This window comes from Tenrec ecaudatus, chromosome 4 (assembly GCF_050624435.1).
Source record: "Tenrec ecaudatus isolate mTenEca1 chromosome 4, mTenEca1.hap1, whole genome shotgun sequence".
In the NCBI taxonomy this organism is placed as follows: domain Eukaryota; kingdom Metazoa; phylum Chordata; class Mammalia; order Afrosoricida; family Tenrecidae; genus Tenrec; species Tenrec ecaudatus.
In genome coordinates, this window is record NC_134533.1 from 159,422,973 (window position 1) to 159,441,035 (window position 18,063).

General features: G+C 40.9%; 1 protein-coding gene across 1 annotated transcript in view; it reads left to right on the top strand.

Moving 5' to 3' along the window:
- Window positions 1-18,063, top strand: part of PPM1L (protein phosphatase, Mg2+/Mn2+ dependent 1L) — a 323,356-nt gene that overhangs the window by 226,113 nt on the left and 79,180 nt on the right. Inside the window, exon 2 of the mRNA XM_075546985.1 lies at window positions 9,809-9,983. Coding sequence (XP_075403100.1) covers window positions 9,809-9,983 — 175 coding nt within the window. The remainder of the gene's footprint in view (window positions 1-9,808; window positions 9,984-18,063) is intronic.

Here is an 18,063-nt window from a genome sequence, read left to right on the forward strand (position 1 = left end):
ATTCCAGGTGGAGAATAATGTGGTTCTGAATTAATACCTAAGGGGTGGTGGTGGTGGTAGTGGTGGTGGTGGTGGTGGGTGTGGGTGTGGGTGTGGGTGTGTTTGTTTTGATGGAACAATCCTATATCCTGGTTGTGGTGTTGACTCTGAGAATCTATACAAGAAATAGCATTCATAGAACTGTGTATTAAAAAGCAATCTTACGTTAATTTAAAAAGGTAAATATTTCAAACCTCCGTTGTTCACTGGAAACCCTGGTGGTCACACAATTGGCTGTGATCCACAAGGTCAGCCGTTCAAAACCACCAGCCTCTCCTCGGCAGAAAGATGAAGCTTTCTACTTCCATAAAGAGTCACAGTCTCAGAAACCCTCGGAGGCAATTCTAGGAGTCAGCATTGTCTCCATAGCAGTGAGATTGGTTTTTGAGTTTGTTCGTTAGTTTCTGGGGCAAATAGAATCTTCCATTTTTGTTTTGTTTTATCTTTGTAGACTCATTTAGTTAATAAGCATATGAGCAACTGCTGTGTGCCAGGTCCTAATACTAGGTACTGCAAATATATTAATAATTACTCCTACTACTCCATTTCATCCTAATAATATCCTAAGAAGTAGATTTTTCTTATTTTTATTTTTTAAATCATTTTATTGGGGGCTCATACAACTCTTATCACAATCCATACACATACCAATTGTATAAAGCACATTTGTATAATTGTTACCCTCAGAGAAGTAGGCATTTTGATGATCTCATGCAGATATAGAAGAAGAGGCGCAAAAAAGATAGGTAATTACCCAAGATCATTCAGTTGGTGCTTTTTAGAAAACTCTCTTTATTATTCTCATGTACGATGGAGAACAGAAGTCTAGGGTAGAGGCAGAGAGACTAAGAAAACTGGAAATTATGCCAATAAAACCCAGGTGCTGGAAGATGCTAGCGTGAATTAACTTAGTGGTAATAAAGGATAGCGTCAAGAGACAGTCAAGAGAATCACCAGACTTTATTATTAGTTGGATATGGAAGGTGACAGAGAAGTCAGTCTCAGCATCCTAATTTCTAACTTGAGTAACTTCCTAATAAAATAAATTCCCTAAATTAAGATAGTAATAGCTTTTTCTTTAGGAAAAAAATGTTAAATTGCTAATGGATTTGAATAAAGCTATCATGTCGTTTTTTGTGACATTGAATTGGTTCCAACTCATATTGACAGTGTACACAACAGAAGGAAAACACTGCGTGGTCCTGCACCATCCTCACAATGGCTGTGTATGAACCCGTGGTTGTAATCACTGGGCTAAGCCTTCTCCCGAAGGGTTGTCCTCTTTTTCACTCACCTTCCACTTTACTAAACATGATGTCTTTTAACGGGGACTGATCTCTCCTGAGAGTGTGTTCAAAACCTCTGTGATGAACCTTCATCATCCTGCCTTCTAAGGAACATCCTGATTGTACTTCCTCTACCACAGGTCAGTTTGTTCTGCTAGCAGCCCCATGGCACTTCTGAGAGTCTTTGCCAGTACCATAATTCCAGCATGTCTCTTCTTCTGCACTCTGCTGTATTCATTGTCCAGCTTCATGTTCATATGAAGCAATTGAAAAGATCGTGGCCAGGGGCAGGCACAGCTGAGTACTCAGAGTGACATCTTTGTTCTTTAACATGTCAGAGAGGTTTTGTCCAGCAGGTTTGCCCAATGCAATATTTGATTTTTGTAGTCATTGATTGTCAACCCAAGTAAATTATTTCACAGTTATATTAAATTATGAGTATAGCAATTGACATGTACTTTGTGTATCTGTAGTTCATGGGTTTAAATATATTAAACAGTTCTGCAGTCATCGCCTCAATGAATTTGAGCATTTTCTTCATTCTTGAATCATTATTATTAACTCCTCAGTTCTCCCAACCTCTTCTGTCATAACCCTAAGAAACTATTAATCTATTTGGTATCTCTCTATCCACTTACCTATCTTGAAATTCACATAAAATCATTGAAACAAACCCAGTAACAGAATATAACACAGAAAAAGCTCAATCCAAAAGATAGCAAAAATTAAAGCCACCACAGTAAAAATGGCTCAAAGGGGGAAACAAATGGTAAGATTTTAAATTTTAACCCAACTGTATTTGTAGTAATCCATTTTCCAGTGCACTCTGATGGAGGGCAAGACTGTTCACATCCTTCAGCAATGGACGAGGGAATTCAAAGGAGACCTAGCTCACGGGGGGCGCTCAGTAAATGGCTTTGGACTCTCATTGGCATCCACATCCTTCTGCAAACCAGGTGCTCAGAATTTAAGCTGTAATACAGTCTCCCCTTCTGATCCGGACTTTTGTTGTTAGTAATTCTTTGGTCACACTGGCTGGTGTGCTTCTTTGGTGCAGACTTAGCTGCCACTTAAATGGCTACTTGTTTTAAGACAAACCTTTAAGACTTGCCATGCTATTCTTTCCGATAGCTGAGCACCATCAGTTTCCTTCATCAAACTTTGCTAAAGCACCCATGTCTTCAATGAGGGTAAGTATCCAGCAGGGCCACATCATAAGAACTAATAACATGAAATTCTTGACTTCACTCTTTTTCCATTAAGCATGATCTTTTTTTTTTGGTTGAGTTGTGAAAATTTGGTTTTCTTTACATTAAATCATAATGCTTACTGAAGGCTGCAAGCTGTGAGCTTTATCAACAAGTGCTTCAAATTGTCTTTATTTAAGCAAAGTTGGAGCCTTTGATGTCACCGGTTGTGAATGAGTCTTCCTCAGTCCCGATGCCATGTTCTTCATATAATCTACCTTCTCAAGTTATTTTCTCAAATGACAAGACTGGATATGTATGGTGAAAGAATACAACCCTAACATATCTCTCTTGATTTTGAACCATAACCTAGTCCTATGTTCTGTTCGAATGACTAGTATTCTTTCAGCCAAAATCTATCTGATGTCAGCCAAGATAATATCCCATGTTCCACCTCAGTGGGCCCAATTGGAAGGAAAGGATGGCATGCTTTCAATAATATATATCAGCTTTTTAAAATAGTGAATTCTAGGAACATTTCCGTACTTCATAGTATTTCCAAGGGGTAGGCGGGCAGTGGGAATAAAGACAGAATCGTAATGTGTCTGAGTTTAAGAAGAGTTGTTCTGTACTGCAACTCCTCAATTTCCAATCAAGATACACTTACTATTTAACTCCAGAATTAAATATGCTGTGCTAAAGTGCTGAGTCCATTTCCATATTATAGAATAATTTTATTTGTTCTGCACTAGCTGGTTGGCAGAGAAATTGAATGATACTTGCGATAAATAATTTAAACGTGTGATTTAATCAGAAGTTAGAAAATATAAACTGGAAAATAAAAAGTGTGTGCTATATTTAAGTACGCTTAAGGGCTGAAATATGAAAGTAAGTCAATGAATATTGCTACAAAATAATATAAACTTTTACTTTAAAAATTGAAATGTGAAGTTATTGTTTCTCACATATCCTCCATTTAGGTTTATAATACTACTGAAGATCAAGGTTCCCACTCTACCCCTTCCGTGAAGAACTGGCAACTTTGGCATCCTCATGAGACTTAAATCATGTTTCTTTTAAAAGTTCTTTGAGTTTGGGAAGTAAAAAATCTGAAGAGGTAAGATGAACGAAATGGGATAAGGTTGCCCAAAAGAATTCACATCGTACAGACCTAGCTACCTGCGAAGAATTTTTTCATCCCTCAGCACATCTTTCCTGGTCTTTTCTGACCAAGGCAATTATCAAGCTTTTAATTCTCCATAATTAGATCTCAGTGGTCATCCTGCGTTCTTTGAGAAAATCTTTCAAGATTATCCCTTTTGGCATTTTTGCCGCAAAATAGTCAGACCTAAGATTTATGAGCTGACCTCTTTGCCTTGAGTTCCACTTGCCTGGTAGATCCCATCAAAAGTCACTCTTTAGATTGGACTTTTCATTTTGGAAGCACCCTAATGAGCCTTGGACTCCTGGTGGGGCCATCAGATAAGTCAGTGTTGGATGGCCAAACACAAAGTCTAGTGTTCAAACCCACCAGTTGCTCACTGGGAGAAAGATGAGGCTGTTGTCTATGGTAGAAAATTATGTCTTCAGAAGTCCTATATAGGGTAGATATCAGTAAAGATGTCGGTCAGTGTTGTATTCTCTCATACCACTCAATCTGTATACCAAGAAAAATACTCAGAAAATCTGTTTTATATGAAGAATGTGGCATCAGATTGGAGAAAGGCTACTAACAACTTGTGATACGCAGATGATACCACCTTACTTGCTGAAAGTGAGAAGGACTTGAAGCACTTGCTGATGAAGATCAAGGATTGTAGCCTTAAGGAGGGATTATAACTCAATGTCAAGAAGACCAAAACTCTCACAATTGGCCCAATCAATGGGTAACATCGATAGAAAAAATGATCAAAGTTGTCAAGGATTTCACCTTGTTTGGTTCCACAATTGATGCTGATGGGAGTAACAGTCAAGAGATTAAAATATGTATTGTATTGGGTCAATCTGCTGCCTAAGACCTCTTTAGAATGTTGGAAAGCAGGGAGGTTACTTTGAAGACTAAGGTGCCCCCTGCCCAAGTCATGGTATTTTCAAGTGGCTCATATATATTTGAAAGATGGGCATTGAATAAGGAAGACAGAAGAGGAATCCACACATTTGAATTGTGGTGAAGAATATTGGAAGTACTATGGACTGCCAAAAGAACAAACATGTCTGGAAAGAAGTCCAGTCAGGGTACCGCTTAGGCAAGGATGGCAAGATTTTGTCTTTCATTCTTTGGATGCACTGTCAGGAGAGACAAGTCCCTGGAGAAAGACCTCATGCTTGGTTAAGTCCAGGGGCAGTGAAAAAGAGAAAGGCCCTCAGTGAGCTGGATTGACACGTGGCTGCAACAATGGGCTCAGGCATAGGAACATTTGTGATGATGGCACAGGACCAGGCAGTGTTTCACTCTGTTGTGCATGGGTGTTGAAACTAACTCAAGTACACCTGAAAACAACATCAGTTGAAATCAGCTAGGTGGCAGTGGGTCTAATGACACTTAGAAAAGTCTATGATTGGGAGAACTTATGCAGACATCACTGTTGTAGAGATCCATTTAAACAGTTTTGTTTGTGATAAATCCACATGAATGAGCTGGAAACCTAGTCCTGCTATATATAATATATGTGATTACTTAGCCCTATGTAGCCTTTTCTTACCAGTTTGCAATGGATTTTTTCTTTGAAATCAGTTGTCATCGTTCTGGCAAGTTTCTTATCGTAAACAGTATAGGTATTTAAAAGGAAAATTGCCAAGGTTATAAAGAAATGTATTTTATTTTTATTTTTTGTCCTTTTCTGTCTTTCTTGTCTTTTTTAAAATCGTTTTATTAGGGGCTCATACAACTCTTATCGCAATCCATACATACATCAATTGTGTAAAGCACATTTGTACATTCACTGCCCTCATCATTCACAAAACATTTGCTCTCCACCTAAGCCCCTGGTATCAGCTCCTCATTTTTTCCCTCCCTCCCTGCTCCCCACTCCCTCATGAGCCCTTGATAATTTATAAATTATTATTTTGTCATATTTTGCCCTGTCCGACGTCTCCCTTCACCCACTTTTCTGTTGTCCATCCCCCAGGGAGGAGGTCACATGTAGATCCTTGTAATCGGTTCCCCCTTTCCAACCCACCCTCCCAGTATCGCCACTCACACCACTGGTCCTAAAGGGATCATCTCCCCTGGATTCCCTGTGTTTCCAGTTCCTATCTGTACCAGTGTACATCCTCTGGTCTAGCCAGATTTGTAAGGTAGAATTGGGATCATGATAGTGGGGGAGGAGGAAGCATTTAGGAACTAGAGGAAAGTTGTATGTTTCATCGTTGCTACATTGCACCCTGACTGGTTTGTCTCCTCCCTGAGATGAGACCCTTCTGTAAGGGGATGTCCAGTGGCCTACAAATGGGCTTGCTGAAGATGGCCTTTGGGGCCAGGGCGTGGTACCCCAACAGACTGGACTGGAAAATATTTCTTTTTTAGTCCTTGGTTTGTTGTTGTTGTCGTGTTGTATATTGTTGCTTGCCTTTGCTCTGTCTTTTTTTTTTTGCGTGTGCATGTTATCTCCGCAGGTCTGTCTAAGTGTCTAAATAAGATAGGCTGGATGAACAATCTGGAGGAGAAAACAACGGTATCAACAGTTCTGGGGGGCATGGGAGAGGGAGAGGTGGGGGGGAAGGTAACGGTGTTAACAAACCAAAGGACAAGGGAACAACAAGTGATCCAAATTGGTGGTGAGGAGGGTATAGGAGGCCTGGTAGGGCATGATCAAGGCTAATGTAACCAAGAGGAATTACTGAAACCCAAATGAAGACTGAGTATGATAGTGGGATCAGAGGAAAGTCAAAGGAAATAGAGGAAAGAGTTAGGAGTCAAAGGGCATTTATATAGGTCTAAATAAAAGCCTGTACATATGCAAATATATCTATATATGAGGATGGGGAAATGGATCTATGTGCATATATTTATAAGTTTAGTATTAAGGTAGCAGAAGGACGTTGGGCCTCCACTCAAGTACTCCCTCAGTGCAAGAATACTTTCTTCTATTAAATTGGCATTCTATGATGCTCACCTTCCCAATACAACCGCTGAAGACAAAACGAGTGAATAAGCAAAGTGATCACGAGATGCCGAAGGGATCAGTTATCAGGCATCAAAGAACAAAATATCACATTGTGTGCTCACCTCCCTGATATGATCATGAAGACAAAGCGGGTGAATAAGCAAATGTTGTGAAGAAAGCTGATGGTGCCCGGCTATCAAAAGATATAGCGTCTGGGGTCTTAAAGGCTTGAAGATAAACAAGCGGCCATCTAGCTCAGAAGCAACAAAGCCCACATGGAAGAAGCACACCAGCGTATGTGATCATGAGGTGTTGAAGGGATCAGGTATCAGGCATCATCAGAACAAAAAATCATATCATCGTGAATGAGGGGGGTGCAGAGTGGAGACCCAAAGCCCATCTGTAGGCAACTAGACACCCCCTTACAAAACGGTCGTGGGGAAGAGACAAGTCAGTCAGGGTGCAGTATAGCAATGAAGAAATGTTTTTAAAGAACAAAAATCATATAATGAATGAGGGGGGAGTGCAGAGGGGAGACCCAAAGCCCATTTGTAGGCCACAAGAAATGTGTTTTAAAGATATTCTTTTTAATTGTAATAAGTTAATAACAATACAGAAATGTGGAAAATAAAGTATCTTCCACCACTGGAATATGGTGTTTTCTCTCTCTTCTAGTCACATGGGATAATAATAAATACATAGTATTTACATGTTATTCTTACATAAGAATGTATTTACATGTTATTCTTACATAAGAATATATTCTATCTGGTATCCTACAGTTTTGTTTTTTATGTTAATATAATACAAGTGGCTTCAAAAATGTTCATGGAAAAATGGAGTAAAAGGATAATGTAACTTTTCCATGAGCTTTTTGAAGCCCCTTGTGTGTATATTTTGGGTGTTGGTAGTACTGTGAGTTAAGCATTTGGCTGCTAAGCAGAGTCCACCATTCAAACCTACCATTTACTGTCTGCTCCGGTAAATTCAGTGTTGCAAACTCACAGGAGCAGTTCTACTCTGTCCTGTAGGGGCACTCTGAGTTGGAATCAACTTGATGACAGTGGGTTTGTGTAGGTGAGTGTGTATTTAATGCAAAGTTCGCTTGTACAGTATGTGTAAGACAGGGTTCTCGAGAGAAACAAAACCAGGACACATGATTTTAGATGATAGATAGATAGATAGATAGATAGATAGATAGATAGATAGATAGATAGATAGATAGATAGATAGATAGAGTTTATACCGGGAGAAGGAATGTACCAGCTAGTTAGTGCACACAGAAGTACATAGAGCTCAGTTCAACTCACTGTCAAGGAACAGTTAATATTTTAGAAATCCTTCAACTCATGTGGGCTGCTGGGTCCAAGGTCAAGGAACAGACATCACAGTCTTCCCTCAGGCAAAACAGGCAGCATCTGACTGTAGGCAGCAGACAGCAGGGTGGGTTAGCAACAATCTGTAGCATGGGAGCTTAGCAAAGCAAGCCCAATGGGATCTTGAACTCAAGCAATATGCATGGCAACAGAACCCACCAGCCTCGGTCTCAAGTGATATATGCACCACACCGTCTCAAAGCAGCCTCAAGTTCTAGCAACATGATCCATGGGTTGCCTTGGGCCACAGGTGTGTAGCACACTGGTTGAAGCAGAGAACTAGTTAAAGCAGCAGCACACTGGTCTGATTACCAAGGAACAAGAGAGAGAAGGATGCTGGATGTCTTCATTTATCTCAGTCACCCTCTAATCAAGCTGTGACCTGATCATTCTCCGTACCCATTTTCCTATGGGCTTAGGTGGCACAATAAACCTAACTCTCACGCAGTAGAACCTGTGAGAGCTGGACCTTAGCAGGACTGCTTTGTTTTTCCAGGTCTCACATGTTCTCTACCTTTTCAGTCCTACCACTTTCCTAATGTTCTTCTTAGTGTGAAATATGAGTATCTTGTTTTCCTTTAGTAACAGATTTCCACCTTGCAACAATTTTTACTTTAATGGGCTTTCCTGTACAATTAAAGCTTCCTGACTATAGACACACTTTCACCTTATCCTAGGCACCTGTGTATCCCAGAAGTGCTCTTTTAGTTCAGTTTTCTAGTGGCTATGAGTATAATTGTGAACAATGCATGCATGCCTCAATTTGTTGGTTTATCAATTTGAGGCAATATTCAGGAACTAGAAAACTGTTGACATTCTCCAGATATCTTAAGGATTTCAGAGTTCCCCTGATTCACCCATCCATTGTACCACTTAATCTCTCCTTTAAAGTTCACTACAGCTGGGATTCTCAGCAGGAGGGGCAAGAGTAAGCTGTACCCCCATTTTCCACACCCGCAAAAGAAGATATAGAATCCTTGGGAAGATCTTTTTCAAAATGCACAATCCCTGTTTCCGACCTCCATTTACATGTGAGAAGGTCACCGCATAGAATTATAGATGTAGCTTGTGGCGGGGGGGGGGCTGTTGTGTACTTAAGAGTCAGGATAAAGAAAGCAGTTAATGCTCAGCTATGAACTGAAGGGTGGTTGGTTCAGATGTACCCAGAGACATCTGGGAGAAAGACCCGGTGCTCTACTTTTGAAAGACCCCAGCCTTGACAACCCTCTGGAGCAGCTCACCTCTAAAACAGATTGGGTCTCCAGGAGTCACAATCAACTGGACAGCAACTGGCTGAGCCTGTGTACACAGAGTGAAAGTTGCGGGACAAAGGTTAGGAGGACTTATGAAGGCCAGGACACTTAAGTGACCTTTCTGTTTTTCAGGTTGGGAGGCATTAGTCTCTACATTTTTGTTTACTTCCATCGTGGGGGGAGAGGGGTGGCAGGTAATAGCTGGTGGTGGGTGGGCTCACTTTGGAGATAGTGCCTGTATTGCAAGATAAGGGCAAGTCACCTATGTTAAGCAAGGTCACTACCAAGGAGCCTCCAGAGTTCACTTGAAATAGTAGAAATTCTTAAAACATCTGTCATCTTTTTTAGACCATTAAACCTGGTTGGACACTCTTGGGAGGACTGTGATTCCATTTGAAGAGCCGCCTTGATACAGTGAAGTCTAAAACTGACAAGGACAAGGGCATGCTTGTCGAAAGAGTTGGCTCTACTGTACTTGAAGTTTGCTGTACAGCATCTGAAAGAAATGGAAAGCCTAAGATGGGAAACACTAATGGGGTTCTCTGCCTGTTTTATCTGCAGACAGCAGCCGAATATGTGAAATCCCGACTCCCAGAGGCCCTGAAACAGCATCTTCAGGACTATGAGAAAGACAAAGAAAACAGTGTGCTGTCCTACCAAACCATTCTTGAGCAGCAGATCCTATCCATTGATCGAGAGATGCTGGAAAAATTGACTGCATCCTATGATGAAGCAGGTATGTTTGTCATGCATACAATTGCTAATTATTTTTCCTCCCTGCAGAAATTTCTCTAGAGATTTTGATAAAATGTAGGGCTTTCTCTCAGGTACTAGTTTAAAGGCAAACTGGTTTCCAAGTTTTGTAAACTGGGTTAATAGTATATTTTTTCTAAAATTTTAATATCAAACCTCATCAGGCATTTTTAGAGTAGGCTCTTAAATATTAAATGCCCCCCCCTTTTTAAAAAGATCTTGTTGTCTATTTAGCCAGTCTGTCATTTATTTCCTTTTGCAGCTGAGCCAAATATTTTTACTCCAGAAAGCAGTAGACTATGCCTCCTGGCCCAGTCTGGTCAGTTCCTGTTTTCGTAAATAGTTTTTTGTTTTTTTTAATCATTTTATTGGGGGCTCTTGCAACTCTTGTTACAATCCATACATCAATTATATCCGACATATTTGTACTTATACTCCATTGTTCTTTTCTAAACATTTACTTTCCATTGAGCCATTGGGATCAGCTCCTCTTTTTTCTCCTTCCTCCCCGCCACCCCAACCCTCATGGCCCCTTGATAGATTGTAGATTGTTAATTATTTTCAAATCTCACACCACCCGCTGTCTCCCTTCCCCTCTGTTGTTCTTCCCCCTGGAAGGGGGTGGTGTGTGATCGGTGCCCCCCTCCCTCCTCATCTCTCCCCACCTTACCCTTTTGGTATCTCTATTCCCATTCCTGTTCCTGGGTTCCATGTGTTGTGAATTTTATCTCTTGCCTATACCTATGTACATGCTCCCATCTAGTCTAGATTGGAACGCGGCACTGAGGTCATGAGAGCGGGCGTGGGGGGTGAGGAAACCTCAAGGGTTCGAGGTATATGTGTGACCCATTAATGCTCTACTGCACCCTGGTTGACTCACCCCCTCCCTGTGACCCCTCTGTCAGGGAATGTACCATAGATGGGCTTTGGGTCTCCGCTCCAACTCCCTTTCATTCTCACCAATGCATTTTTGCTTGTTTGTTTACTGTTTGTTGTGAGTCTTTTGATGCCCGTTGCCTGGTCTTGATGACACCTCATAATCCCACTAGCTGGTGTGCTTCTTCCACGTGAGCTTGTTGCTTCACTGTTGGATGGCTCCTTGTTTAGCTTTAAGTCTTTAAGACCCCAGACACTATGCCTTTAAAAAAAAATCATTTTATTAGGGGCTCATACAACTCCCATCACAATCCATACATACATCAATAGTGTAAAGCACATTTGTACATTCATTTCCCTCATCATTCTCAAAATATTTGCTCTCCACCCAACCCCCTGGCATCAGCTCCCCATTTTCCCCTCCCTCCCCACTCCCCTCTCCCTTATGAACCCTTGATAATTTATAAGTAATTATTTTGTCACATCTTGTTCTGTCCCACGTCTCCCTTTACCCACTTTTCTATTGTATGTCCCCAGGGAGGAGGTCACATGTAGATCCTTGAAATCGGTTCCCTCTTTCCAACATACTCTCCCTCTACTCTCCCAGTATCGCCACTCACACCACTGGTCCTGAAGGGATCAACCACCCTGGATTCCCTGTGTCTCCAGCTCCTATCTGTACCAGTGTACATCCTCTGGTCTAGTCAGACTTGCAAGGTAGGATTTGGATCATGACAGTGTGTGTGTGAAAGGGGCGGGGGAAGCATTTAGGAACTAGAGGAAAGTTGTATTTTTCATCGTTGCTACATATAGTTGTGACACTATATCTTTTAATAGCCAGGCACCATCCTCTGTCTTCACCACATCTGCTTTTGCACCCATGTCGTCTTCAGCGATCGTGTGTATGGTGGTGGTGGCTGGGGGGTGACCATCACAGAATGTCAAATTGTTAGAACAAAGTGTTCTTGTATTGAGGGAAGGTATGAGCTGAGGCCCAAGAACCATCTGCAGCTTCAGTGTATTGCCTTATAAATATATGTACATAGGCCAATACCACTGTTGTTATGGATTAATGTATTTATATACGTGCACACTTCTGTTGATCTCTTTATCTGTACTACCTTTGCTTCTAGAGCTTGCTTCTGTTCCCTTGCACCTCCTCCTGCCCTGCCATCACTTTCCCCCTTCTTCCACCTCTTAGTGCTTCCTCTCCGCCAGCTTGGCGTTGCTCTAATACAGGATCTCTACCCTCTCCTAGATGCTGGTTCTGCTTCCCTAGTTGTGCCCCTGTCCATGACACCATCCACTTACCACACCCTTCACCCCACTCAAATCCCCCTTTTCTTCTTAATTAACATGGACTTTTTGGTAGCCTTTCATCAGTCATGTACCTCCATTGATCTAATCTTTTAAAATGTCACATAAACTTTGAATACTAGTGAACACTTTTTCAGCTGATAATCCAAGAACTATGCCCCAATTCAAATACCTTTTTTAAATCTCAGAGATTTTAATTTCTAAAGATATACTTTTTTCTTTCTTTCTTAAATTTGCAGCTTAAAAATTTTTTTTTTGCAGCTGAACTTTGACTTTGTCTTTCTTCGGCTATTCTAATGAATCTTATCTCCTAGTGCTGCATCAGAAACGTCAGGTCACTGGCCACCATAGATTCACCCCGCCCAAGAAAGCGTAACCGAGAGTACAGACACCAGGGAGAACACGGGTGTTCTTGCTTGTATAATCTGTCAGCTAAAACCCAGTTTTAATGAAGTTGATGTTACATTATTTGAAAGTATTCTATTTAATCAAATTAAATTTACTTAGCATAAATCAGCTGATTTAAATGGTCACATCTCCTAAAGGGTGGTGGGAGGAGTCCAAGAAAATGGATTCTAGTGGTCAAATGTTGGTAGTATGTGATGCCTATTTTAACACTAGTAACTTCTACTTTTATTTTATGAAAGGTCGTTAGCATGCACCTTATTTTTCCATCGTAATCGAAACTGTCTCCGTGGTGATATTCTTAATATTTGATTTCAGTTTCGCTCACTGGGAGGCACTGTTCCTTCCTAACCCCTAATGCAGTTGTTGTAGTTTCTCGGTGGTCTCCATTAATATGCTACGCTCCCTCCTCCGTATATGTCCCACTCAGGACTTATATATCAGCTTTCCCAAAACTTTGCTTCTCAGTGTTTCTACTTTATTTCATTAAATTCCCAGACACATTGGCATCCTCTTACCTGTTAGATAGGAAGTTACTTGGTCTGCCTTTATTTCAATTGTTTTTAATTTTCCTCTCCTTGAAATTCTTTTTATTGCTTTTCTCAAAATAAGACTGTGATAATCCCAATCACAGTACTATTAAATAATTAGAATTTTAGAGATTATAGGCTTCATATACTCCAACCACTCCCTACCCACACAATCATTTTTTGATGAGGAAACTGAGACCTGTAGATATGCCCAAATTAACACAGCTACTTAATAGTAAGGCTGGGATTCCAACCTCTGCATTACTAATCAAGTTGTGCTGTGATTACACTAATCTAGGTTCTTATTCAGCTGGTAGCCATTTGTTGAATGTACTCATCTGGAAATATTCTAGGTTGTTGGAAGAAGAGGGAAGGGCATTGAAACGGTAGGAAAGAATTTGAGATGTGCTGAAACACACACTCATGGCCTCGGAAGAACTAGTCCACTGGGACATGAGGACAAGTGCACCCTATGACGCCCACAAGCTGTGAAACAGAAGGCTTATGAAGCAAAAGAGTTGTGAAAGTAAGCCAACTTTTAGTTAGGGGAGGGCATTATTTAAACCATGAAGAGCAAATGATAAATGAAGGAATCTAATTTGGGAAGAAAGAACACGTTCTATGTGGTGAAGAGGCACAAGTGGGGGATTAAGGTGGAAATCAACATCAAAGGCCCGGTTTTTCCTTCAAGAACAATTTTCTACTCATCTGTCCTATTTATGAGCAATTACTAATCTTGGCCACCACCAGTAGCTGCTGCCCAGTTGACTCCAACGCATGGTGACCCAGTGGGGTGTTAGAATAGAGCGATCTCCATAGGCTTTTCAGGGGATTGATTTGGGGGAAGTAGGTTTCCAGGCCTTCCTTCCTAAGTGCCTTTGTGTGGACTCAAACTTTCAACTCTGGTGAGCAGCTGAGCATGTTCACTGTCTGCACCACTCCAGGGTTCCCCTCATCTGCAGAGATGCACTTACACATGGCCCATTTGGGGCAAGTCCTTTGGTTTAGATCAGCAGTTCTTTTGTTAGGAAAACATTTTCTTGATTTTTTTTAAGAACAATGCTTTTTACTAACTTCACTCAGCATACTATCCATGAAAATACATCCTCAAAAGGGTGTTTCATAGTTTGATCATTATTTTTTAACGATGCTTGGTAAAGTTTACTTACCCATTTTTCCAGTGTAAAAGAAAATGCAGAGAGACATGGTTGTGTCATAGATAAACACTTCCTAATTACACAGAGGATTCGGGATAGTCTCCAATTCCTGAAGACACGAGTGTAAGCATCCTGTCCTAAGACACTCATTGCTGCAATGGCTAGCTTCTTTGCATTCTGTCCCACCTTGACTTTATTACATTCTCAATTTAGCCCTTCCAGTTTTAGGAAGTGGTTAATGAGATCCTTTCCACTGTCTGAAAACATTGTCTCACAACGATGTATCCTTCCTTCTCTCTCTCTTTCTCTGACTCCTCTGTTCTCTTTTTAAAAAATGCTTTTCCTGCCAGCAACCCACCATCCGTAAAATTCAGCAGAGAAACAGGAACTAAGCCAAAGTCAGGTCCGTGCAACCATACCATGGCCCAGACTTTATATCGTTCTAACCACTTAGGTTATATTATACAATGTGATATTTTCTTTTCATTAACTTTAAGAGTCTTACACCCTCATTATACAAATAAGTAAAACAATATAGTAAGAGAATAAAAATGATTGGTAATCCAACATTGTAAGCATTTTTGGTATATTTCCCTCATGCTAAGCATTTTAAAAATATAGTCGACACCTTGCAGTTTTATTTAACATTATCACATATGAATGCCCTCGCGTTATTAAATCTTCATGTTAAGATAACTTTAATGACTATACAATACTCTATTCATTGAGAGTACTATTCACTAAGCAATCCTTCTGAAAAAATATATATGTATGCTCTATTGAATAATGCTACAATGAACAATATTATTTTCTGCATTTCACATCATTTTATAGACTAAATTTCAGAGACTGTAACAGTTTAGTAATCGAATTAGAAGATAGGGGGAAGGGTAATGCTTGGGGCATGGCAGAGATGCTGAGAGGTGCAAGGAAGGAGAGGCCAGAGCAAGCAGAACATCATTACCCGCCCACACCATACTGCACACACTGTCGCCATTAGAACCTTGAGTAAGTTGACACACCTTTCTAAGATCCGTTTTCCTGTAATTTGAACGCATGGACAGGATTTCATAGATTGTTGCCAGCAATAAAACTACGATTCTGGTCTCTTGACAGTAGTGAACTCAAGAAGTCATCGTTTCCCCGAGGTGCACAGGGCTGCCTTCTTGTTTTCTCTGCTGCCTTTCTCATCTCTCCTCACACGACTCACGTAACTTGTGCATGTATGCCTAACAGCTGACGGAAAAGAAAGCCACCACTCATCTTTTCCCACACAGACATCCACTTGCCGTAGAACGAGGGCTCTGTGTATATGAGTCGTGCAAATAGAGACTGAAAGAGGAGGTTCTGAATCGTCATTCAGGAACCCACATTAAGCTAGCTAGATCCTTTCATTCGCCCATTATAATGCTAAACAAAATATAAAGTAAGAAGGAAGGAAGACATTCTATTGGACTATCAATATTTCTATTTGAAATGGTGCAAGTGGGCTAACATTTCAATAGTTTGAGCCTAACAGATACTCCCCAAGGGAAGTAGTGGCACGATTTAAGAAGACAGTATCAAATCAGAGTAATTCACACTGGCTCAGAGAGCTTTGGTATCCTAAATAGTTGAAGAGTTGTTGAAATACCAGAAGAAACAAAGACCCAGAAAAAAAATCATATCAACATGAATGAGTGGAGTGTGAGTGGAGACCCAAAGCCCATCTGTAGACAATCGGACATCCCCTCACAGAAGGATCACAAGGAAGCGACGAGCCGGTTGGTGCAATATGACACTGATGAAGCATACAACTTTCCCCTAGTTCTTTAATGCTTCATCCCTATCCACTGTCATGACCTCAGTTCTACCTTACAAATCTGGCTGGACTGGAGCACGTACACAGGTAAGAGCTGGAAACACTGGAAATCCAGGATAGATAAACCCTCAGAACCAATAATAAGAGTAGTGATACCAGGAGGGTAGGAGGGAGGTGGGGGGAGAAAGGGGCAACCGATCACAATGATCTACATGTTACCCATTCCCAGGGGGATGGACAACAGAAAAATGGATGAAGGGAGACAGTAGTCGGTGTAATAAATGAAAAAAAAAAAGATTAATTATCAAGGGTTCATGAGAGAGGGAGGGAGGGTGGGATGGTGAAATAGGGAGCTGATTTCAAGGGCTCAAGTAGAAAAAATGTTTTGAAAAGGATGATGGCAACATATGTACAAATGTGCTTGACATAATGGATGGATATATGGATTGTGATAAGAGTTGTATAAGCCCCCAATAAAATGATTTTTTAAATTCTATTTTTAATTTCGTTTTAAAACTTGCATAAGTAATCTATATAACCCTTTATTAAGGATTCAACCATATGGTTTCTAATGATTTCTGCTTGAGGGAATTATGAGAAAATGGAACCATTTATTTGAGAGAGCTATTCCCTGTCACAGACTCAAGAACCCCAATATCCGGGAGGAGGGCGAGTCTAGGAATAGGGCAGTGAAGAGCCCTTTGGGAAGCTGAATATTTCGGGGAGTATAGGATGCCCAGTGGTAGCATCTTGCTGCCGGCCTCAAGACACTTGCCTGAGTTGCCGCTTCAATGCCTTTCTTCTCAGAGTCAATCCTAAGGGTAGCAAGGGTTACTGTTTCTGTCCTTACAGTCCAGTTCATGGAGAGCCCTTGGAGCTTCCCGTGACCACACGTTGAAAGAATGCTTACAAGTAGCAAGTCAACCAGCTAGTGCAGGTGAGAACTCAGCCTTTAGGATTGTTTATGATGTTCATTTGGGTGTCTGCTAGAACTGGGGGCCTACAGATAGATTTACACGAGCCAGGCAGTCAGATACAGCCTTCCCAGAGGAGAAGAGATAAAAAGAGCAGTGTTCATTTTCCCACCTCTGCTTTGTGGTTCCCTGATGCAGCTAAACATCAGAAGTCCTTGAGTGCTGGGCCCAATCAGAGCTACCTGCTAGGTAGACACACATCAAGCTTTGTAATATGCCTTTTGGAGAAATAGCTTTTTATTTTTAGGGTGGGAGCTATGTGCTGTAAGCAATTTAGAAAGTGGCTGGAGGGTTACCTCCTATTGAGAACATTTTATCCGTCCTAAAATAGATGATACCTAAAAGTTCCAGCTACGTTTTAATTGGACCATTAGTGTCCCGGCAATCAGTAACGGCACAGGGAAAGCCATTTGCAGCCATGGAGCAAAGAGAGCACACGTCCGGAAACTGTACTCTGGGAAGAGATTGTGAATTATTTAGGGCCCTTTCGGGTTTTCTAGGACCATTTTTTAAAATGTAGTAAAAGGCATTTGCAGGAAGTTCTTTGTTCTCAGAAATTCGGTGAATTTCTCAGTATGTTTCTCTAACAGATCCGAAGGGACGAGGTGGCCCTAAGGTTTCTTCCTTCTCATCTTCACTGGGGATCCTATTTCTGGCCTCAACAAGATTACCCTTGCCGGGGGCTTGCTCACAGGAACTGGAGGATTAGGAAGGAAGAGAAATACAGAAACCTAAAGGAAACGTGAAAGGGGAAGTTCGGTGTTGACATCTGATATGTCGACCTTTTAATTTCTGTAAAACGGAAATGCATTATTTTGGCATTATAACAGTAGTCTAAATGCACATTAGAGCATCTTATGAAATATAAAAAAATAGATGAGGAAAAGATACTCTCTAATTCTACCATAAAAACATAACTACCATCTTTGTATACAAGAGGAATTTAAAAAGTTCGTGAAAAAAATTCCAAGACTTACATACAATTTCATTTTCTACAGACTTT